The sequence below is a fragment of the Salmo salar genome, chromosome 03 (assembly GCF_965601325.2).
Source record: "Salmo salar chromosome 03, fSalSal1, whole genome shotgun sequence".
Taxonomy (NCBI): Eukaryota; Metazoa; Chordata; class Actinopteri; order Salmoniformes; family Salmonidae; genus Salmo; species Salmo salar.
The window spans coordinates 68,636,114-68,660,446 of record NC_138293.1 but is presented as its reverse complement, the minus strand read 5'-3'; the positions used below and the strand labels follow the sequence as shown (position 1 = coordinate 68,660,446).

The 24,333-nt window shown below is 44.2% G+C and overlaps 4 protein-coding genes across 6 annotated transcripts; 1 reads left to right on the top strand and 3 right to left on the bottom strand.

The window, feature by feature from the left end:
• Window positions 1-440: 440 nt before the first annotated feature.
• On the bottom strand, window positions 441-3,214 carry LOC106601222 (DNA-directed RNA polymerases I, II, and III subunit RPABC2). Its single transcript, XM_014193251.3, has 5 exons — window positions 3,066-3,214; window positions 2,662-2,731; window positions 2,261-2,391; window positions 1,420-1,491; window positions 441-1,285 (listed from the first exon to the last, which is right to left on the bottom strand). The coding sequence occupies exons 1-5, from the start codon at window positions 3,083-3,085 to the stop codon at window positions 1,195-1,197; spliced, it is 384 nt and encodes a 127-aa protein (XP_014048726.1). The 5' UTR covers window positions 3,086-3,214; the 3' UTR covers window positions 441-1,194.
• Window positions 3,215-3,731: 517 nt separating this feature from the next.
• LOC145871539 (MICAL-like protein 1) lies at window positions 3,732-5,551 on the bottom strand. Its single transcript, XM_082971410.1, has 7 exons — window positions 5,487-5,551; window positions 5,266-5,392; window positions 5,052-5,142; window positions 4,829-4,902; window positions 4,563-4,677; window positions 4,412-4,452; window positions 3,732-4,250 (listed from the first exon to the last, which is right to left on the bottom strand). The coding sequence occupies exons 2-7, from the start codon at window positions 5,324-5,326 to the stop codon at window positions 4,129-4,131; spliced, it is 504 nt and encodes a 167-aa protein (XP_082827536.1). The 5' UTR covers window positions 5,327-5,392; window positions 5,487-5,551; the 3' UTR covers window positions 3,732-4,128.
• A 24-nt stretch (window positions 5,552-5,575) lies between these two features.
• Window positions 5,576-15,260, bottom strand: LOC106601223 (MICAL-like protein 1). The gene is made up of 8 exons (XM_082971409.1): window positions 14,583-15,260; window positions 12,932-12,980; window positions 8,495-8,636; window positions 8,287-8,381; window positions 8,005-8,129; window positions 7,350-7,897; window positions 7,124-7,166; window positions 5,576-7,019 (listed from the first exon to the last, which is right to left on the bottom strand). The coding sequence occupies exons 1-8, from the start codon at window positions 14,723-14,725 to the stop codon at window positions 5,867-5,869; spliced, it is 2,298 nt and encodes a 765-aa protein (XP_082827535.1). The 5' UTR covers window positions 14,726-15,260; the 3' UTR covers window positions 5,576-5,866.
• Window positions 15,261-15,312: 52 nt separating this feature from the next.
• LOC106601224 (ADP-ribosylation factor-binding protein GGA1) lies at window positions 15,313-24,273 on the top strand. Of its 3 annotated transcripts, none has more exons than XM_045715153.2 (17): window positions 15,313-15,445; window positions 16,371-16,455; window positions 17,065-17,140; window positions 17,277-17,375; window positions 17,467-17,590; window positions 17,672-17,772; window positions 17,922-18,002; window positions 18,351-18,488; window positions 18,635-18,716; window positions 18,824-18,937; window positions 19,079-19,222; window positions 19,322-19,395; window positions 22,190-22,380; window positions 22,782-22,981; window positions 23,069-23,238; window positions 23,323-23,433; window positions 23,561-24,273. In XM_045715153.2, the coding sequence occupies exons 1-17, from the start codon at window positions 15,391-15,393 to the stop codon at window positions 23,669-23,671; spliced, it is 1,956 nt and encodes a 651-aa protein (XP_045571109.2). In that variant the 5' UTR covers window positions 15,313-15,390; the 3' UTR covers window positions 23,672-24,273. The 3 variants fall into 3 exon arrangements, with proteins under 3 accessions (XP_045571109.2, XP_014048733.1, XP_045571110.1); XM_014193258.3 differs by lacking the exon at window positions 15,313-15,445 and adding an exon at window positions 15,668-15,884; XM_045715154.2 differs by lacking the exons at window positions 15,313-15,445; window positions 16,371-16,455 and adding an exon at window positions 15,679-15,884.
• The last annotated feature ends 60 nt before the right edge of the window (window positions 24,274-24,333 follow it).

Here is a 24,333-nt window from a genome sequence, read left to right as displayed (position 1 = left end):
TCCCTCATTGGGAGGTATGGGTACAACTTTCATGATAATATAAAAGAGCTGTTTGACTGTGGAACTCAAACTGGAGAAAGAACACTGACTGTTGTGAAAACATACCCATGCAATTAGGGGTGTTGAGTTGGATAGGTGTTTTATCTGTACTAAGTGTACAATTCAGAAGAACTAGGTGCAAGAGCTTTGTACGGTACAAAGTAAAGGACACAACTGATACAGTAAAATCCAGCGCAACACACATTCCTTCAGTCTATAATTGTGTTTGGGTCATGTCAGTGTGACTAAGTACTTCAGCCTCCAAGAAAAACATATGATGTTAATATCTCAGAAATAGGACACAGATTTCTTAGAAATCTCAGTTCTTGGGAGGATTATTTAAAGACGTTTTGCTCAGAGCATCGTTGAAATTGTTTCAGCAAGTTATTCACTCAAATTCATTTGTGAATTGCACCATTTGTAGCAGATATTTAATTAGATGTTTCGCAATTAACACTGCATGGAAAAAAATTGAAAATACTTTTTTTGTTCTAAACCTTATAAAAACAGTCACATATTGAGACCTGCATGCAATAAATCAATTGTGTTGGTAAGAAAAATAATATAAGTACTTTCTTACAAAACAATTTAAATCACAACAATAAAACAAAGAGCTCTTTCACAACAACTGCTCTCCCCCGTCATAAAACTATTCATAATCACAATTAAATTTTTACCTAACACAATGTAAATGTAGACATGAGTTACAATTCTCCCTTGTGAATGACAGCTGTAATAACAGTACATAGCTTTTAGAAGCCCTACTTTCACTTCATAGTGTGTATATGCTTCAATGCTTTCAAAATAAATGGAGATACAGTGGGAGAGGTCACAGGCCTAAAATGTAAAAAGTCTTATTAATTGATGACTTCACTCTGCAGGTTGCCTGTAGAGCTGGTTGGCCCAGTGCAGATGTAGGTGAGGTTATAGCAAAGGACCAGTATGTATGCAGGCTTTTGTTCCAGCCAAGCAGTAACACACAAGATTTGACTAATCAATGAATCATAGTCTTAAATAGACCCTGACTAGTTAAATAAGGTGTGTTAATGCTTTCTGGAACAAAAGCTTGCACTCACACCAGCCTAGTGGGTTGCGAGGTGGTCTGGCCCTGCCAGTCCGGTTTGGTCTGGCCCTGCCAGTCCGGTTTGGTCTGGCTCAGTCTGTGATGATGAGCTCGTCACAGCCCCAATCTTCATAACTGCCATCAGGAAGGTACCGCCGGATGATGATGGGGATCTTCCTGCACCTGTAACGGTCACAGAAAAAAAAAAAACACACTCAATCATATACTGAAGAGTAACAGGCACTCTCCAAGTATCAAACTGTACAGACTCCTTCCATCAGAAACTAGGAAAAACTATGAGATTAAGCATAGCTTACTTTAGCTCTTTCATGGCAATTTGCAGAGGGTCTGTCTCTCCCTCCAGCTCCACCATGACTGGGGCACACATCCTATATCACAGAGAAAGTTATGAATAGTGACAGAGACAACATGACAGAGAGACTATACATTCCTCCACATACTCAGCAGATCACCGGTCTCCAACTAAAGCAGCAGTTGACACCTGAGGTAGAGAATATGGCAAGAGCACAAGGTGAGTGGTATCTGTAGTAGTGGCAAAAAGAAATATCTGTTGTAATACTCTGGGAACGTGGCATCCACATGGGAGATTCATCGTCCGTGTCCACTGCTGTCATTTTTTCCCTTTGTTGTACATCTTGTCAGCCATGCTGTAGGCACCAAGCTCCTTCAAACATTACGGTGTAATGTGATTCACGTTGGCTTTGGAATGTTTTGTTGTAATTCTTTATCAAAACAGCTAGCTTTATCTTCGTATTTGATCACTTAGAATGCAGTCAGTTGTCATGTGTATTATTGTTGTTTTCTTAGCTAGTTGAGTTCTAGTTTCTCTGTTTCAATATTGATATTCACCTTTAGACAAATGACTGTCTTGAGTAAAGGCAAGACATGGGTGGAATCATACATATGCATTACATCCATGTAAGAGACAAAGGTCATCTCTGTATCATATTTGAATTAACTTCCGAAATGCTCATTTGAGAAACCCATAGACGGTTACTTGCTCTCAGCTAAGAGGCTTGACACGGGCTCTTTTTAATAGACCATATTCACAGGGACTCAAGGGCAGAAAGACATTTCTGGAAAGAAGCGGAAGTTTCACTTTCCTAGCATATTGCAACACTGCTGAGGTGTACTCACGCTATCTGGAGGGCGCGTGTCCCCAGCACCCTGGCCCTTTCATATTTGGTCATGTATTGGGTTGTGATCCTCTTCTGGTTGGCCTGCGATCCCTCCCCTGCAGGCAGGATCTTCACATTCTCTTGGTCCTCCTAGTAACAGATCAGGACAACAGGAAACAGACAGAGCGAGCGAAGAGGTTGGGAGAATTTTTATAAATTGAGTTTGAATTGGTGAACATTGAATAGGTTACAGACAGTAATGGATTGATTGTAGTGAAATAAAAAGCATCAGAGGAATATGACAGATCACAAGAGATCACTAAAACACTATAAATCTGTCCAGATACAATGATGCGTACTATATAACGTTAAGAGTTAATACCTTGCTAACTAGGAAGAACAAATAGGTGGCAAACTCACATCTTCAACGTTTTCCAGGTCATCCAATCCCTCATCCTCTTCGGCGTCATCAAAGTCTCCATCATCAAAACTGCAGAGGTAACAAGAGGAGTAAAGTGTAAAGAATAATACACGAAAAAAATTAACAGTGGAGTGTTGAGGCAACGTGAGCTAACTTAACCAGTTAGATTGGTTAAGTACAATAAATGTGGGTCGTATGTCTTTTTAGGCTCTCAACGTGGGAACCTTTCATGTTCTCCCAGTGATTCATGTTCTCACTGGGAGAAAAATGAAAAGGTCACCACGTTGACCTAAAATCACTGGGAGAACATGGAAGGTCCCTACGTTGAGTCTAAAAAAAACATGGGACATACATCGCTGTGCTTTTCTTTTTTTTTTTAGATAACAATATTCTATATACTTACTCTCCTTCGTTGTCGGACATGTTCCCTTACTTTAGTTTGGTAAAAAAAAAACGAGTGTTTTTTTATAGCGAATTTCAAGACGCTGTTGTTAACATCTAGACATAATCCGTTTAACCGACTTCCGGTCGAGTAGTGCGTCGACTTAATTGGTAGACTATCAACTGCACTATATTATATAGTTCCGCAGAGCGACTCAACACATGAACGAGATATACAAAAAAATAAAAAATATAAAAAATATATATATATATAGTTAAAATATATATATATATATATATATATATATATATATATATATTATATATAGTTACAAATATATATTTAGGTTTATTTTTCCAAATGTATTATACTAACTAAACATGTATTTTTTTTAGATCGTATAATGTAGTTTTGAGCATGATAAAATACCTATCATCAAGAAGTGGTTAATTCCCACATTGGCGAGACATAAATAACAAAGATCTGAATACAGTGTGAATCTCAATCTCACAAAGACCTTGCCCAATAAATCAGACGGAGTAGCAAAGACCCTGTTTAGCCTGTACTATTTTCTTGAAATATACATTAGACAAGTGTATGAGGTACATTTGAAAAAAACACATTAAAATTACATTTAAAATCGAAACATTATCAAAAGATTATGATCATACAAATGCATTCTGTTCATACAAAGTACAATGTTTTATTAAATATAATTTAACAAAGTTGAACTACAAAAATAAATCCCATTAGTGAATGATTCTATGCAGCAACTCATCATAGGCTGACTACGGCTTTACTGAATGCAGGAGCAATCACATCTTGTGCAAAAAGTGCAGTGTAATGGGGAGGTATAATGGGGATATTTTTTTTCACTTGGGAAGAAAATCCATATACTCTGCATCAGAGGCTTCTCTTAATTCTTATCCACTCTCATCCACAGTCCAAGAGTCTTCATCTCTTACCCGTAATCTTCATTAATTTATTTGTACAATTATGAGACATTCCATTGTGGCTCAATGTGTATTTGTTAACAAATATAAACCTATTTGTTCCTTCCTTATAGGGTGAGCCCGAGTCCAACTCAGTTCTTCTTTAGAGAGCCTTTGCTCTTAGAGTCTTTATGACTCAGCATCTTCAGCATCTTCATGGGCTTGAACTTTGCTCTTAACGTCTTCAGGTCTTTCCCAGACTCTTTTTTTAAATCTGAGGAGGGAGAAATAGTGATACCATGATCAAATTCTGAGAAATGAAGGAGTCTGAGGTGTAGTATTGAGGGAATAGGAATGAAAGAGAGTGTGAACAGACATGAGAAAACAGGAAAGACAACAACAAAATAAACACTCTAGGAAAATACTTTCCCTCACCTTTCTTCTTGATCATGGAAAACAAAACATCTTCTTTTTCCCTGAAAAAGACAAACCATTGGTAGGTATGAGCAAGAGCATCAATTATCTGCTTAATGAAATTTGTCTGAATAAATGGCCCTCGGTATTCATCTATGAGTGTTTCATGCACCTTTGCCTGTCCTGATCCAAGCTGTTGATGATGTGGTTCCTCTGTTCAATGATGGTGACAAGCTCCTCCATCAACTGCTGGTCCCTATAACGGTCATCCTTACTCCACTTACACTCTGGGGGGGGGGATGATGATTGAGGAGGAGATGAGGAGAGACAAACAATTAGATTAGTCAAATAACAACACATAATTAATAATAGCAGACTGATAATTGCTGAGGAGTAGTAAATAATTGCGGGAGGGTCGTGTGAAAACTGGCCCCTCACCTGGTTTGTTGAGGAGACATCTCAGTTCATATTCCACGTCTGCCTGTTTCTCCTCTAAATTCTGTTGCTTGGCCCTTGGAGTGCACATACAAATACATCAGGTCCATAAATATTTCATTTACAACACCGTCCATATGTTGGGAATGATAAAAGAAGCAGAGATAATAAAGGTGTTATGAAGGTGCTGTCTTGCTTTGATATTATTTCAGGTCAGTGCACTTACATGTATACCAGCTCTGCGTCCCTGCGCACAAGCATGTGTTTGTCATGTATTAGAGTGAACCAGTCCACCAACATGTCCTCCTCTTCCTGGTCTGAAACAAACAGGTGAATGACACTAGTCTTCTCAATAACAATTCATCTCTAACAACAACACTTTATATCATAACCGGAATAATTACTTGGATGTTAATAACAAGCACACTACAGACACTCACCATTCTGGCAGTCTCTCAAGCTTCTCTCCATCTCCACCCCTCTCAGCTCCAGCCTTTCCATTTGTTTCTCCAGCTCCCCCAGCTCCACCTGCAGCTCCTCCACTGGAACATAGTTGTCTGTCTGCACCTGAGGAGACATGCATGTGTACTAGGGTACTATTCTGATTTGGAGAAAACACTGGATAATGGGTTAATTTCATTATACTGAGATATCCTCTCACCTTCCTCTTGATGAGGGGGAAGCCATGTCCAGGGGCAGCCTTGGATTTAGGGAACTCAGAGGGGGAGACTTACATACCTGCTAAATTGGAGATTGAAGACATTTCTGGGAAATCCACAATTGTAATATTCAAGCACACACAGTCCAAGCAGCTATCTCGAGTAGGCTATAACCTACAGTATAGGGACGATGTTGTTATGCAGGAATCTTAGAAAAACATGTCTTTTATGTTAACATGTTGGAAAATAGTTTCAGTCTGAAACTCACTTAACCTGATATCTTTGCATAATATGTATGTGTTGTGTAATACAAGCTTATATGTTCTGTATTTTGGGCAGGTTGAGCAGTGACATAGATATCATTGTAGACTAAAGAGCAGCATTATACCTTACTGTGAGAGGGGGTGGGCACCAGGCCAGAGTCACTCACTTCAGACACACTAGGGAGCGATGTGGGTCTGAGCAGGGAGGGACTGGCTGCTGCTCCATTGGTTGACAAGGTTGGTGGGGGGTGGCTTTGAGTACAGACTGAACTAGTGGAGATTGCTGGCACAGACACACTTTTGGGCAAAGAGAGGCTCTGGGCTATATCTGATTTGCCAAGAGCACTTGGTGCTCCAGTTACCCTGCATATGCTATCAGCTCCAGCTAAATTAGACACACTAAGTGAACCGGCAGAAGCTTCAGAAACACCATATGAACTAGCTTCTTCAGTTAAATTAGATATGTTAGGTGCACTAACTGCTCCAACTAAACCTCCTAACCCATTAGCTCCAGCTAGATCAAATACACCGTGTGATCTGGCTACTTCAGCTAGATTAGATACATCAAGGGAACTAGCAGCCTCAGCCAAGTAAGATGAACTTGTGGTTTTAGCTACAGTCAAATTAGACAAACCAAGTGAACTAGCTGCTTTGGACAAGTTGGTTGATTCTCCAACTCCAACATCTGCTAAATTACATACATCAAGTGCGCCAGCTGATTCAGCCATGTTAGCTATCCCACCAACATCAGCTGGCTCAGATATACCAATTGAACAAGGTTCTTCTGCTAAATTAGATACAGGAAGTGAGCATCCTGCTTCAGCTAAACTTTCTACCTTTGGTGCATTAGCAATTTCAGGTACATTTACTGCGTCATCCACTCCAGCAATACTAGACTTGTCAACTTCTCTGGATGTGTCCTCTAAATTAGCTTGGCAATGTGAGCTGGCTGCTTCAGCTAACTGACTGGTACCACACCATGTCTGGCTGGTTACCATTGAGGGCTGTGCTTGGCCTTCAGCATCACTCATTGTGTTCCCTTCCCCAGTGTAATCATCATCAGCCTCCTCATCCTCAAACTCCACAAAGGGGTTGGGAGGGGGTTCTCTCGCTCTGTAACAACTCCCTCTGAGGGAGGGTATAGAGCCTGAGCGTGGGGGCTTGGGCATACTAGGGGGCGGGGCAGGGGGCAGCTTTGGCCAGGGCCCTGGCTGGACAAGCTCCAGCCACGGTGGGTCTTTGGGTTTACGGGGCCCACTGGGTTGGCCAAACCTGATGTCAAAAGTTAAAGAAATAAATAGGCATTCATTGGACAATTCTACTCAAAGTTACATAATGTGTTATGTCTGATACATAATGTGTTATGTCTAACTTACCTGTGAGAAGGATTGGGTAAAGTTTTATTATCAACTGGGTAACCTGCAGAGAGAGGGAGATGGACAGAGAAACATTTAGTGGATATGTTTCAAATGAGGAGAAGATGGGGAGTCTACACAGAATTGAGTGTACTGAAATATTCTGATAACAATGACATATTCTTCATACAGTCGTAACGTGAGGTCAGAATTGAGAATCTGGAGTGGGTGGTTTTGTCTTACTCACCAGAAACAAGGGGGCTGTCCATGGCTTTAGGTGGACGGGTTCTGGGTGCAGGACGAGGAGGGGTGGAGTCTAACACCCGTCTGGGTGCAGGAACTGGCCGTCCAGGGCTTGCAGAAGCCGAACCGCTGTCTGGTGTTACAGTGAGTGTTTCTGTTGTCTGAATGGGCCGTGTCCCTGCTTCTTCAAGCTTTCCCTCTTCTACAGTGGGCCTTGGAGGACAGGGTGGCCTTGGCTTCTTAAGTGTGTCATGCCTTGTCTTTCTCTCACCTCCCTCTGTCTCTGTCTGTCCTCTTCCAAAAATAACTGTCTCACCTGAGTCTGTTTTTCCAATAAAATCAGAGAGATCGGGGTTGTCTGTTAATCCACCCTGAGATAGTGTCACCTCCTGCTCATCTAATTTGGGCAGATTCTCTATTGATCCAGTTTGTTTACTGTAGTCGGGGTGGGCATTCTGACTGGCTGTCAAGTGGTGGGTGCAGACCAAGGAGCCAACTTCACTCCCCTCTTTGTAACACCCTGGTAAGAGAGTGCTGCTGCACACACTGCATCTGAAAGAGAAACACAGGATGACATGAGAGGGACACAAATCACAGATTATATTTCACTGTCTGCAGATAAGGATAAGCTAGCGTTGCCTTCTGAGCAGTGGTGTTACCTGAAGCAGCTGCGGTGGTAGAGTTTCCCCTCAGTGACATGTCTCTGCACCAGGTGGACGTGCTTCGTGCAGGAGGTACAAATGCTGCATGGCCTGCCACTGTTGGATCGCTCCTCTGTCCTTGACTGTTGAGCAGGGGAGGTCAGCCAATGGCAACAGTAAAGAGGAAGAAATATGAGAATTTGGGATGAAAGAGGAGATTGAGATAAATAACTTTGAGTTGAGATTAAGTAATAAAAAATTCAAAATAAAAATGGCTTCATAACAACTTTATTACATTACCTTGGCTGGCTGCAAACTTCCAAGAGAGTCAGGTTGTGTCTTGGAGTGACTGGAGCACTGTGCGACACATGGCGTCTTCAAACTGGCTGGACTGGCTGCTTAGTAAAGATGAACACTTTGAATACACACACATTTGACCAACAAAGAAAGGTGGAATCAACCATGTGCTGTTTTCCCAATTTGACTATGACACAATTTAGCCACACACCATGAGACTTCTTGTTGAAGCAGTGGTAGTAATGGGAGAGGTAAGTGATGACACTTAGCCGGTCTGGCAGCTCTGTGGACACCATGTCCTTAGCATCCAGCAATTCAGGGATGCCCAGCTTTGACTGTGCGACCTCAAATGCCTGGTAGGAGACAGGGATCAATAATGAAATGCCAGACAGATAGGACAATATAAATAGATGTAGTGCAATGTATTAGAGGTCGACCGATTAATCGGAATGGCCGATTAACTAGGGCCGATTTCAAGTTTTCATAACAATCAGAAATCGGTATTTCTGGATGCCGATTTGGCATTTTTTTACACCTTTATTTAACTAGGCAAGTCAATTAAGAACACATTCTTATTTTCAATGACGGCCTAGGAATGGTGGGTTAACTGCCTTGTTCAGGGGCAGAACGAAATATTTTTACCTTGTCAGCTCGGGGATTCAATCTTGCAACCTTACGGTTAACTAGTCCAACGCTCTAACCACCTGCTTTACATTGCACTCCACGAGGAGCCTGCCTGTTACGCGAATGCAGTAAGAAGCCATGGTAAGTTGCTAGCTAGCATTAAACTTATCTTATAAAAAACAATCAATCATAATCACTAGTTAACTACACATGGTTGATGATATTACTAGTTTATCTAGCCTGTCCTGCGTTGCATATAATCGCTTAGGTACACGTTGCTCCAATGTGTACCTAACCATAAACATCAATGCCTTTCTTAAAATCAGTACACAAGTATATATTTTTAAACCTGCATATTTAGTTAATATTGCCTGCTAACATGATTTCTTTTAACTAGGGAAAATGTGTCACTTCTCTTGCAACAGAGTCAGGGTACATGCAGCAGTTTGGGCCGCCTGGCTCGTTGCGAACTGTGAAGACTATTTTTTCCTAACAAAGACAGCCGACTTCGCCAAACGGGGGATGATTTAACAAAAGCGCATTTGCGAAAAAAGCACAATCGTTGCACGACTGTACCTAACCATAAACATCAATGCCTTTCTTAAAATCAATACATAGAAGTATATATTTTTAACCTGCATATTTAGCTAAAAGAAATCCAGGTTAGCAGGCAATATTAATCAGGTGAAATTGTGTCACCTCTCTTGTGTTCATTGCACGCAGAGTCAGGGTATATGCAACAGTTTGGGCCGCCTGGCTCGTTGCGAACTAATTTGCCAGAATGTTACGTAATTATGACATAACATTGAAGGTTGTGCAATGTAACAGGAATATTTAGACTTAGGGATGCCACCCGTTAGATAAAATACGGAACGGTTCCGTATTTCACTGAAAGGAAAAACATTTTGTTTTCGAGATGATAGTGTCAATGGCGTCGTAAGGATTGGACCAAAGCGCAGCGGGTAAAGTGCTCATCATCTTAATTTATTTAAAGAAAACACTTAAACAAAATAAAATAAAACAACCACCCACAAAACACAAGTGAAACAAACCTCAACTAAATATGGCCTCCAATTAGAGTCAACGACAACCAGCTGCCTCTAATTGGAGGTCCTACCAAAAACCCAACATAGAAATAGAAAACTAGATTTAAACATAGAAATAGAAAACATAGAACCTAAACCAAAAACACACAAAACAAACACCCCCTGCCATGCCCTGACCAAACTACAATGACACATAACCCCTTTTACTGGTCAGGACGTGACAGTACCCCCCCCCCAAAGGTGCAGACCCCGAATGCACCTCAAAAACAAAAACCCCACAAAAACAACCCCAAACTTAAAGGGAGGGAAGGGAGGGTGGCCATCGTCAATGACGGTCCCTGTGCTACACCCCCCCCTTCCCAATCCTCCCACTACGGAGGTGGCTCTGGGCGTAGCTCCCGTTCAGATGACCCTAGGCTGGGGAGCGTCGCTGGAGGCTCCTGGCTGAGGGGCGTCGCTGGAGGCTCCGGGCTGAGGGGCGTCGCTGGAGTCTCCGGGCTGAGGGGCGTCGCTGGAGGCACCGGGCTGAGAGGGCGTCGCTGGAGGCCCCGGGCTGAGGGGGGGCGTTGCTGGAGGCTCCGGGCTGAGGGGTGTCGCTGGAGGCCCCGGGCTGAGGGGCGTCGCTGGAGGCCCCGGGCTGAGGGGCGTCGCTGGAGGCCCAGGGCTGAGGGGCGTCGCTGGAGGCCCTGGGCTGGGGAGCGTCGCTGGAGGCCCAGGGCTGAGGAGCGTCGCTGGAGGCCTCCTGCGTGGAGCTGGGACCGGTTTCCCCGGACTGGGGATACTTACAGGAGATTGGGTGCGCAGAGCGGCACAGGGCACACTGGGCCGTGGAGGCGCACCGGCGGTCTGGAACTCAGGGCTGGCACACCCCGTCCTGGCTGAGTGGTCACTGTAGCCCGGCACGGGCGGAGCGCTGGCACAGGGTGAACTGGGCTGTGCTGGAGAGTGAGGCCTGCCGTGCGTAGAGCAGGCGTAGGGTAAGCTGGACCGAGGAGACGCACTGGCGGTCTGGAACTCAGGGTTGGCACACCCCGTCCTGGCTGAGTGGTCACTGTAGCCCGGCACGGGCGGAGCACTGGCACAGGGCGAACTAGGCTGTGCTGGAGAGTGAGGGTTGCCGTGCGTAGAGCAGGGGCAGGGTAAGCTGGACCGAGGAGACGCACTGGTGGCCAGATGCGCTGCGCCGGTGCACTTCTCCCTGGCTGCCGGCCAACTCTCGCCCGGCAACGCTGCGGAGCACTTACTGCCCGCACCGGACTGTGCGTGCTTATGGGCGACACCGTGCACATTTCTGCATAGCTTGGTGCTCTCCTCGTCACCCGCTCCCCACGGTAAGCACAGGGAGTTGGGCAGAGTCAGGGTGGAGTCCTGAGCCAACTCCCCGTGCTTACCGTGGGGGGGGGCTGCCTCTCGCACTTGCCTTTGGGCCTATACAGCACCTCATAATAGCGCCGCTCTGCCTTTGCTGGCTCCAGTTCCTCCTTCGGTCGCCGGTACTCCCCAGCCTGCCTCCAGGGTCCCTTTCCGTCTAAAATCTCCTCCCATGTCCACGACTCCAAATATTTCTCCTGCTGCTCCTTCTTCCGCTGCTTGGTCCTTTTTTGGTGGGTGGTTCTGTCATAGGCGTCGTAAGGATTGGACCAAGGCACAGCGGGTAAAGTGCTCATCTTCTTAATTTATTAGAAATAACACTTAAACAAAAGAGACAAACAACGAAACACTCCCATAAGGTGCACAGACTATACAGGAAATAACCACCCACCAAAAAACAAGTGAAACAAACCTCAACTAAATATGGCCTCCAATTAGAGGAAACGACAACCAGCTGACTCTAATTGGAGGTCCTACCAAAAACCCAACATAGAAATAGAAAACGAGATTTAAACATAGAACCTAAACCAAAAACACCGAAACACACAAAACAAACACCCCCTACCACGCCCTGACCAAACTACAATGACAAATAACCCCTTTTACTGGTCAGGACGTGACAGATAGTTTCCGGATTCGACCATATTAATGACCTAAGGCTCGTATTTCTGTGTGTTTATTATATTATAATTAAGTCTATGATTTCATAGAGCAGTCTGACTGAGCGGTGGTAGGCAATGGCAGGCTTGTAAGCATTCATTCAAACAGCACTTTTGTGCGTTTTGCCAGCAGCTCTTCGCTGTGCTTCAAGCATTGCGCTGTTTATGACTTCAAGCCTATCAACTCCCAAGATTAGGCTGGTGTAACCGATGTGAAATGGCTAGCTAGTTAGCGGGGTGCGCGCTAATAGCGTTTCAAACGTCACTCGCTCTGAGACTTGGAGTAGTTGTTCCCCTTGCACTGCATGGGTAACGCTGCTTCGAGGGTGGCTGTTGTCGATGTGTTCCTGGTTCGAGCCCAGGTAGGAGCGAGGAGAGGGACGGAAGCTATACTGTTACACTGGCAATACTAAAGTGCCTATAAGAACATCCAATAGTCAAAGGTATATGAAATACAAATCGTATAGAGAGAAATAGTCCTATAATTCCTATAATAACTACAACCTAAAACTTCTTACCTGGGAATATTGAAGACTCATGTTAAAAGGAACCACCAGCTTTCATATGTTCTCATGTTCTGAACAAGGAACTTAAACGTTAGCTTTCTTACATGGCACATATTGCACTTTTACTTTCTTCTCCAACACTTTGTTTTTGCATTATTTAAACCAAATTGAACATGTTTCATTATTTATTTGAGGCTAAATTGATTTTATTGATGTATTATATTAAGTTAAAATAAGTGTTCATTCAGTATTGTTGTAATTGTCATTTTTACAAATCCCCCAAAAATCGGCTGATTAATCGGTATCGGCTTTTTTGGTCATCCAATAATCGGTATCGGCGTTGAAAAATCATAATCGGTCGACCTCTACAATGTATGAACATAAACATACATTGAGACAGTTATGCATGCATGCAGGTAAAACATAATTACGTAAAACTCACCATATGGTTGTTTTCATAAACATTATCTTTGGAGAGGGAGTTGAAGTCTCTGGAGCAAAAGCAGAATAGTACTACGTGATACAAATGATGGGCCATCACAGACCCCTTAATAATAATTTGACCAACAACATTGGGATGTAATGAAGAGGAGGGAGGGAGGGATTGTTTTTTTTATTAGGATCCCCATTAGCAGTTGCGATAGCAGCAGCTACTCTTCCTGGGGTCCACACAAAACATGAAATATTACACAATACAGAACATTAGACAAGAACAGCTCAAGAACAGAACTACATAAATGTAAAACATCACACACAGCCTACATAAAAATACATACACAATATCTAAGTCAAATAGAGGAGAGGCGTTGCGTCGTGAGGTGTTGCTTTATCTGCTGTTGTTTTTATAAAAACAAGTTTGCTGTTCACTTGAACAATCTGTGATGGGAGTTCCATGCAATCATGGCACTATATAATTCTGTACATATTCTTGAATTTGTTATGGATTTGGGGCTGTGAAAAGACCCCTGGTGGCATGTCTGGTGGGGTAAGTGTGTGTGTCAGTGCTGTGTGTAAGTGAACTATGTAAACAATTTGTAATTTTCAACACAATGTTTCTTATGAATACAAGAAAGTGTCTCTCCTCTCCTTTTAGCCAAGAGAGACTGCCATGCATAGTATTGATATTAGCCCTCTGATTACAGTTTAGAGCAATGTTCTGGGCCAGCTGCAGTTTTTCTAGGTCCTTCTTTGCAGAACCTGACCATATGACCGGGCAATAATCAAGATAAGATAAAACTTGAGCCTGCAGGACTTGCTATGTGGAGTGTGGTGTAAAAAAGTAAAACATCTCTTTATCGCGGACAGACCTCTCCCCACCTTCACAACCATTGAATCAATGTGTTTTGACCATGATCAGTTTACAATCCAAGGTAACTCCAAGTAATTGAGTCATTATCAGATTCAGCTGAGGTCTAGAATTTATGGAGTGATTTGTACCAGATACAATGCTCTTAGTTTTAGAGATGTTCAGGACTAGTTTATTACTGGCCAACCATTCTAAAACTGACTGCAAATCTCTGTTCAGGGTTCCAGTGATTTCACTAGCTGCGGTTGCTGAAGCATGAAGGGTTCAATCATCCGCATACATAGACACACAGGCTTTGTTTAACGCCAGTGACAGGTCATTAGTAAAAATAGAAAAAAGAACAGGGCCAAGAGAGCTGCCCTGCGGCACACCACACTTTACATGTTTAACGTTAGCGACATTTCCATTAAAGAATGGAGGAGGGAGAGGAAAAGATAGAGAGGCAGATTAAGGAGAGTTAACTTGGAGCTTAGGCCATGCTGTGGTTCCGTGTATCAGGGCAGACAAACCCACTGTGACAGGATTCAGGTCCCTGCTACAGCTACAGATTAGAGTTGGCCAGCCGCTCTGGATCAGCATAAGGACAGGCAGGAACTGAGTCTGACTGTGCGTGCTATAGGCCTACTGTCAACAATGTACTCACATACAACACACTGACTGGGGCAGAGTAACAGAGGTAGGATTGTGTGGGAGACTTGGGTGCCAGTGATGGCCCACAGTAGTAGAGAGGATGGGGAAGCTCACAGGAGAGTTCACATTCCTATTCTAATTTATTTTATATACTTACATCAAATCAGGTCGGTGTTTGTGGATAATGGCACAAAACGCCAATCCATCTCTGAATGAAGAAGACATGTTCCTTATCTCCACATTGGGGTAATTTTCGCATTTTATGCCACACCATTCTTGTAAAGCGTTCAATGTCCCCATGATAGAATTTCATTCTCCCATGTTAAATTGAGAAAGTCAACAACCACTTCAACCTCAACCTGTCAGATCCTGGATATTCAAACCTGTTTAGCACACCCACTAGCTACGTTAGCTTGTTGGCTATATTTGTCGACCAAGTCAAACCAAGTTCAACATTGTTTTTACTGAGAAAACCTATGTGACTTCACTGTCACTTGCTTCCAATGTGTTGTTCCCCAAAATTCTCTAATATCAGCGAAGTAGATCCTTGATGTAAAAAATAGCGAGCAACGTCCACTTTCGCGGGATGATTTGCTGTAAAATGTTGACACAACAATAAATCTCTTTACTCAAGTATTTTTTTTCGTTCGAATCACTTTTGGGTTACATTTTAATAAATGTGTTACGTTGTTTAGCGATCGTGGCTTTCCGAGATAATGTTCTATCCCGAAGAGGTGCTCACACAGAATAAACACCAAAACAAACCCGTTACTGTACCACACGGTAACTGTACTGACTACACACATGTACAGCAGTACACCTTTGTGCCGCTAGAGGGTAGAGAAAACCGGTAGAAATCTGAAACTGGTTGCACTGTCTGCACAGGTTTGCAATAAACAACTTCAGTGTGATCGAGAAGGTTCATTAGAAAGTATGATAACCTTTTTTCTGTGTTATATATTCTTATGCGCCGGTGCCAGCTGCCATTGCGTTCATCATCCACCCATCACTGTTTGAGAGGTGAGAAGGGGAGCTCTCACATTTGTTCCTCGCGAGCAGTGGCGGTTCTAGACCATTTCAACTGGGGGGGGGGGGGGGCAAGCTGGGGGCCAGTTGTACTGTTAGAGGGGCCAGTTACATTAGACGTTATTGTTGTCATATCGTTTTGCATGTGGTACGATACTGTTGTGTTCCGCCTAAAGCCGTCCCTCTAGAAAATGTGTGGGTTAAATTAGTGTTCCGCGTTGCCACTGTCTAATAACGGATGTAAAAAAAAAGGAACGATAGCAAAAATTATTTCATACTCCACATTTAGGGGGCCCAAAATTGTTGTCATCCGGGCACTCCCCTCTCCCCCCCCCCCAGAACCGCTAGTGCTCGCGAGACACGTTCATGGTAAAGATAATTCTCGTAGTGATGGCGGCGCCGCCTGACACGGAGAGTTTGGAGTCACGTATCAGTAAGTATTTTTAAAAGTTATTTAGGTTGTATTGAGAGCTATTGGAGCATGCATCCTTGGAAAAATAACCGTGTCGCAGTCGACCGAGATGACAGTTTAAGCAAAATCAAGGTGCAAACTGAGAGGGACTATGACGTTAGACCTCTCATAAACAGCAAGCTAGCCAGCTGTGAAGCTAACGTGAGATAACTAGCTATCCAGATAGATTCCCAGAACCATCTAGACTAGAGAGAATGCATCGAACTCTTGCTAGATACGGGAACCAGCAAGCCGCCTATCGTGAATTCATATCCTGCCAGTGACTATACGCTTAGCTATGTGACAGTGACAGTGCTGTGAAATGCAGGAAGCCTAGCTCACTAGGTCAGTGGGAGAACTGGAGTTGGAGTCCCTTACAAAGGCGTGTCCAAAGTACTGTTGGAAGGCTAAAGTATTCAGATGAACCTTTATTTCCCCTTTTCCCAATTTCCTTCATTCTCCCATTAGACAAGGCCACAAACCCACTAAACAGAGACACAGATTGGGACAGCATCCAGGCCTTCTGTGACCAGCTCAACAATGATTTGGAGGGGTATGTGAATGTCATAACATGTACACATCTTAGCACTTTCACCTCTCAGGAGTAGCTGTACTGAGTACATGCTTGTTACTTAAAGCTACAATATAGAACTTTTTGGGCTATGTCCAAATTCACATAGGAATGTGAGTTCTAGAAATCTGTCATTCTCATTGAAAACAAGTCTAAGAAGCGGTAGATTTGTTCTTTGTGTGTTATTTCTATGCGGCCCATTCCCAATTTTCGTTTTTGCGTCTTACTTTTGGTTTTGTACGCCAGCTTCATACAACTGAAAATACAGTATTTGTAGTTATTTATAATATATTTCAGAGGTTTAGATGGTACAATGATTGCCTATACTACACATTGCTTGTTTTTCCACATAAACTGAAATTAGGTAAACTATTCAAATTTTTGCAAAAGGAAATGGGGGAGCGATTTCTTCATATTCCCCATTTTAAGATTTCTGACACTGACCCTGTGCTGACATCTGTGTCAGTCAATAAAAAACATGGTGTTGTCTAGAGTAGAGGGAGAGGTAAAATTGCATGTCATACAATAGTCAATGGTAGATTGATGTGGCTGAAGTTGGCAGCAAATCAAACTCTTTATGTTCCATTTCAGACCCCAGCTGGCCACCAGGCTACTGGCTCACAAGATCCAATCACCTCAGGAGTGGGAGGCCATGCAGGCACTCGTGGTGAGTTGAGTGATGGCAGTGTGTTGTAATAGGAATCAGAGCCAATACAATTGACAGCCTTCTGTCTAGTGTGTGTACCTACAGTCATATTGAATAACTTAATTGTTTGACTCACTTGTGATGTGTGTACAATCAGGTGCTGGAGATGTGCATGAAGAGCTGTGGGGAAAGGTTCCACAGTGAGGTGGGCAAGTTTCGCTTCCTCAACGAGCTCATCAAAGTGGTCTCTCCAAAGGTAATGATCGGCTCTGTCTGTGCCTTTCACTGAGCAAGTATGTTAAAATTGGATAAGCTCTCACTCAGCATGCTCCTGCTCTCTCCCTCAGTACCTCGGCACCCGGGCTCCAGAGCCAGTGAAGAAGAAGGTGTTGGAGCTCATCTATAGTTGGACACTGGGGCTGCCTGACGAGGCAAAGATCGCTGATGCCTACCAGATGCTTAAAAAACAGGGTGAGCTGCAGTGAAGCTATGATAGTGATGGACGCACAGTTGTTGTTTAGGTAGTTGTTCATGTTTTTTATTTTTAACCAGGCATTGTCAAACAGGACCCTGTTATTCCAGCTGACAAACTCCTCCTGCTTCCACCTCCCAGACCAAAAAATGCCATATTTGAGGACGAGGAGAAGTCAAAGGTAAGGCATTGTTAAACAAAAGAAACATACAACTATTTTTTTCTTCTTCAAATTTTGCATTACAAATGTGATTCACCATGCATTCTCCACTCCATTTACCTCCCCTCTCCCTAACTTTAAATTCTTCCTCCTCCCTGGTGTCTTGGTAGACACTGACTCGCCTGTTGAACAGCACTCACCCTGAGGACCTGAAAGCAGCCAACAAACTGATCCAGGAAATGGTGCAGGAGGTAGTCTCTTTTCTGAAGCTCACCTAAATGTATGAATAAAGTGTATTATATATATATATTATAGGCTGTTACATTACAGTAATACAGATATGTACATCGCACAGTGTGAACAGTATTATCTGGTCTGTGTGTGTTAGTATGGGAGAGAAAGTGAATGCCTAAGTGCTTTAGTATTATACTGTCATGTAAGGGGACTGAGTGAGAAAGTGGGTGCTCTGCCCTGAGGGTTGTCTCCTTGTCAGAATCATTCAGTGCTTTCATGACTCCTTTAGTTTAGGGACAAAGGATCCTTTTCTTCCCCCTCCTCCCTCCCTGGTTTCTTCTTCCTGACCTGTGTGTGTGTTTCAGGACCAGAAGCGGGCGGAGAAATTGTCCAAGCGTGTGAACGCCATCCAGGATGTGAACGAGAGTGTCAGCCTACTGACTCAGCTGCTGGAGGACTATGACAGGACCACCAACCCACAGAGCAATGCAGAGCTCATCCAGGTCTGTGGCACCTTTACACAAGCAACACCATGCTATGACAAACCAGAGACAACTCCCACAGTGCCATAACCGCATCACCTATATATGATGTATACAAAGCACTGCATGCAGATACAGACATTTGATAGTGTGTATTTGTGTGTTAGGACTTGTACCAGCGCTGTGAGAAGATGAGACCCACATTGTTCAGACTGGCCAGTGATACAGAGGACAATGATGAGACTCTGGGTGAGGTTTCAGACACTCCTCAATGTGTTTAAGTGTATGGTACACAGAGAGAAGAATATGTGGGTGACGATATACGGTATATTACAATTGTGTGTGTGGGCGGGCAGCGGAGATCCTCCAGGCCAACGACAACCTGACTCAGGTCATCAACCTGTACAGGCAGCAGGTGAAGGGAGAGGTGGTGAACGGGAACAACTCAGCTAATACACAAAGGCTCACAGGTGAGCAACAATGGGTCAATGACACATGCATCCATAGGGACGATAGGGTCACTTGACACAAGCTTGGTAGGAGGGGACTAGAGTATATGATTACATGCATGGGCTAAAGATTTCCTCTCACTGTACACTTATCTCTTCCAGGAAGTAGTGCGGCGCTACTTGATCTATCGGGATTGGACACGTCACCTCCTTCCTACCCAGAATTCCCCACTCCAACAGACAGCCTAAATGCTCCCTCTCAGGAGATGGGCATCAGTCTCCTTGACGATGAGCTAATGTCACTGGGTAAGGGCAGACAGCATTTTACATCAAGTCTTCCAAGACCTCTGCTACTTCCATGTTGTGTGTGTTAATTGTGGGTGACTTTGTGCCTATCTTTCCCAGGTTTGAGTGAGGGGACACATGCCTCCAACCTGGCCTCCCAGCCTGAGGACTTTACCGCATGGGACTCTTTCCAGGTGAGGGGAGAACTGAGCACTTCACACAGGGAGACATGATGCAAAACAATGCATAATATTCACAGTTAACACCAAATCCATTGAGTCCCTTTTAGCTTCTCTACCAAGAGAATTCTCTTGGATTATGATCACAGTCGTGTACATTCCCACCCAAGCAGACACCTCGACGGCCCTGAAAGAACTTCATTAGACTCCATGTAAACTGGAAACCACATATCCTGAGGCTGCATTTATTGTAGCTGGGGAATTTAACAAGGCTAATCTGAAAACAAGGCTCAGTAAATTTTATCAGCATATTGAATGCGCGACCTGGGCTGGAAAGATTCTGGATAATTGTTACTCTAACGTCCGCGACGCATACAAAGCCCTCCCTCGCCCTCCTTTTGGCAAATCTGACCACGACTCCATTTTGTTGTTCGCAGCCTATAGACAGAAACTAAAACAGGAAACGCCCGTGCTCAGGTCTCTTCAACGCTGGTCCGACCAATCTGATTCCACGCTTCAAGATTGCTTCAATCACGTGGACTGGGATATGTTCCAGATAGCGTCGAACAACACTGATTCGGTGAGCGAGTTTATTAGCAAGTGCATCGGTGATGTTGTACCCACGGCGACAATTAAAACCTTCCCTAACCAGAAACTGTGGATTGATGACAGCATTCGCGCAAAACTGAAAGCACGAACCACTGCTTTTAATCATGGCAAGGTGACCAGAAACATGACCGAATACAAACAGTGTAGCTATTCCCTCCGCAAGGCAATCAAACAAGCTAAGCGTCAGTGTAGAGACAAAGTAGAGTCGCAATTCAACGGCTCAGACACAAGACGTATGTGGCAGGGTCTACAGTCAATCATGGATTACAAAAAGAAAACCAGCCCCGTCGCAGACCCCGATGTCTTGCTCCCAGACAAACTAAACAACAACTTTGCTCGCTTTGAGGACAACACAGTGCCACCGTCATGGCCTGCTACCAAAACCTGCGGACTCTCCTTCACCGCAGCCAACGTGAGTAAAACATTTAATCGTGTTAACCCTCGCAAGGCTGCCGGCCCAGAAAGGCATGCCTAGCCGCATCCTCAGAGCATGTGCAGACCTGGTGGGTTACGGACATATTTAAACAATACGTATCCTAGTCTGCTGTTCCCACATGCTTCAAGAGGGCCACCATTGTTCCTGTTCCCAAGAAAGCTAAGGTAACTGAGCTAAACGACTATCTCCCCGTAGCGCTCACTTCCGTCATCATGAAGTGCTTTGAGAGACTAGTCAAGTATCATATCACTTCCACCCTACCTGACACCCTAGACCCACTCCAATTTGCTTACCGCCCCAATAGGTCCACAGACGACGCAATCACACTGCACACTGCCCTAACCCATCTGGACAAGAGGAATTACCCTCCAAACTCATCATTAAGCTCAAGACCCTGGGTCTCGACCCCGCCCTGTACAACTGGGTCCTGGACTTTCTGACGGGCCGCCCCCAGGTGGTGAAGGTAGGAAACAACATCTCCACCCCTCTGAGCCTCAACACTGGGGCCCCACAAGGGTGCGTTTTCAGCCCTCTCATGTACTCCCTGTTCACTCATGACTGTGTGGCCATGCACGCCTCCAACTCAATCAACTCTGCAGATGACACTACAGTGGTAGGCTTGATTACCAACAACGACGAGACGGCCTACAGGGAGGAGTGAGGGCCCTCGGAGTGTGGTGTCAGGAAAATAACCACTCAACGTCAACAAAACCAAGGAAATGATCGTGGACTTCAGGAAACAGCAGAGGGAGCACCCCCCTATCCACATCGACGGGACAGTAGTGGAGAAGGTGGAAAGTTTTAAGTTCCTCTGCGTACACATCATGGACAAACTGAAATGGTCCACCCACACAGACAGCGTGGTGAAGAAGGCGCAACAGCGCCTCTTCAACCTCAGGAGGCTGAAGGAATTTGGCTTGTCACCAAAAACACTCACAAACTTTTACAGATGCACAATTGAGAGTATCCTGTCGTGCTGTATCACCGGCCTGGTACGGCAACTGCTCTGCCCACAACCGCAAGGCTCTCCAGAGGGTAGTGAGGTCTGCACAACGCATCACCGGGGGAAAACTACCTGCCCTCCATGACACCTACACCACCCGATGTCACAGGAAGGCCAAAAAGATCATCAAGGACAACAACCACCCGAGCCACTGCCTGTTCACCCCGTTATCATCCAGAAGGTGAGGTCAGTGCAGGTGCATCAAAGCTGGGACCGAGAGACTGAAAAACAGCTTCTATCTCAAGGCCATCAGACTGTTAAACAGCCATCACTAACATTGAGTGGCTGCTGCCAACATATTGACTCAAATCTCTAGCCACTTTAATAATTAAAAATCGGATATAATAAATGTATCACTAGTCACTTTAAATAACGCCACTTTATATAATGTTTACATACCCTACATTACTCATCTCATATTTATATACTGTACTCTATACCATCTACTGCATCTTGCCTATGCCGTTCGGCCATCGCTCATCCATATATTTATATGTACATGTTCTTATTCATTCCTTTACACTTGCGTGTATAAGGTAGTTGTTGTGAAATTGTTAGATTACTTGTTAGATATTACTGCATGGTTGGAACTAGAAGCACAAGCATTTCCCTACACTCGCATTACCATCTGTTAACCATGTGTATGTGACCAATAGAATTTGATTTGATAGATTGCCATTACTTAGGCAGGTTCATGATTTTACCTTAACGACAAGTGTCACAACTGTGTCTTACACATGGTATCGCTTTCTTTGCAACAGTCTTCCGATAGTGTGGATATTACTGATATCCCAGCAGCGCCTAGTGTACTACTGAGTCCAGATCCGCTCCCCTACACCCAGCCTCTTTCTGCTGGAGCCACGTCTGGAAGCTCAGCCTTAGATGAGTTGGATCTGCTGGGGAAGACGCTGCTGCAGCAGTCCCTACCTCCAGAGGGCCTGCAGGTCAAATGGTAACTAACCCTTCACTATGGGATGGTTTTACAGCGCAGGAGATGTTTGTGTCAAGTATTCGTGTTAGTCTGCCAGTTATGTTGCTGCTTAGTACAGTATTGATGGACCACTGTGTTCATTACGATTTGAAGTCACTTCAAGTGCTGTATAAGCAAAACAATATATGAAGAAGCTAAACCATATATGAAGGACCATGAGGCGCTGACCATGAGGCGCTGACCATGAGGCGCTGACCATGAGGCGCTGACCATGAGGCGCTGACCATGAGGCGCTGACCATGAGGCGCTGACCATGAGGCGCTGACCATGAGGCGCTGACCATGCCAACTTGTTATAACAACATGACAGACACTCAGCAATATTATTCAACCTTTTATGTAGTACCTTTTATATATTTTCAGGGACAAGCAACCGTTCAAACCTACTCTACGAGATCTCCAGAACAAATCTGGAACTAATCCTACCCCGGCCTTCTCCCCTGAGCACCCGGTGGCTCTCCTAGGTGATAGGTTGTTAGACGCCTCTCCGGTTCACACAGTCATTCCCCCTATAGAAACGACCCTGACAGATGTTTTTGTGCCGCTTGAGTCCATTAAGCCCAGTAAGTATCTATAATATTTCTAGTATCTACTTGCTATGCTAATAGTGCATCACAATTGAACAGTGTTTTAAACTCTGTTGTATCCAGGCAGCCTGTTGCCTGTGACGGTGTTTGATAGCCACAGTTTGCGGGTGCTCTTCCACTTTGCACGTGACTCTCCGCCCTCTCTTGCTGATGTGCTGGTGGTGATCATCTCCATGCTCTCCTCTGCCCCGGTTCCCGTCAGCAACATCCTCTTCCAGGCCTCTGTCCCTGACGTAAGACCTCTTCTCTCTTCATCTGCCTTTTTCACCTTCAGTTCCATTGTCAGTGTAGGGTTGACATCATGACCTCTGTTGTAGACAATGAGAGTGAAGCTACAGCCCCCATCAGGAACGGAGCTTCCAGCCTTCAACCCAATCCTCCCACCTGCAGCCATCACACAGATCCTGCTGCTGGCCAACCCTCACAAGGTACTAGACTGTGTAGACACTCATTTAAGGCTTGTTATATACCCCTGTGGCATCCCCAACATTAACATTTTCTTGTAACTATGAAGCCAAATAGACTTCTGCAACCCTCAATTCTCTTCTTTTCCAGGAGAAGGTGCAGTTGCAATACAAGCTAACCTTCACGCTAGGAGAGGAAGACCATGATGAAAGAGCAGTTGTAGAACAGTTTCCACCTTCAGACACATGGGGCAATCTTTAACATTCAACAGATTGACAAGATTTGGCATCTCACTCAGACACTGCATAAACCTTGCTTTTTAAAAATGCTTCTATTTCCTTGCTTAGCCAATCTCAACTGTGTGTTCCCTTTATGCTTTGGAGTAATGTTCTCTGTGCAGCTTTACAGAACTTTATTTGGCTGCTTTCAAACATACATAGTACTATTGCACAGCAGACAGTGTGTCACAGCCATGTCTTGTTTTTAACAAATAGGTTGTCCTTCATTCATAGAATTTGTTTCCTTTCATGCAATGGGCCCTTTGGGAAGTTGTCTTTATCTTTGAGTCTTTTTTTTGTTTAAATAGCTGTAGACTATGCTGTTGAATTAGTTGACGTTGCGTTTACCCCACCATGCTCCCAGGTTTGCTGACTGTGATAATGAAGGATCATTCTTCCTCTCCTGCACGGAGAATGGTTTGCCTGATATCCTTGTCATGTAGAATTAGACATTCTAACACTGAAGTCCTATTTAATCTGCCATTTGTGCCTATTTAAGGATTGTTTTCACTATCAAGTCCCTTTGGATGGTTTGTTGGTTTTACCTGTTACTCGGTTGATCCATAAATCTTTTACTCCTCGCTGCTTCATAGATTATCTTTCCCGGGAAGAAATGTTTTAAAGAAAGATGAATGTATATCAAGT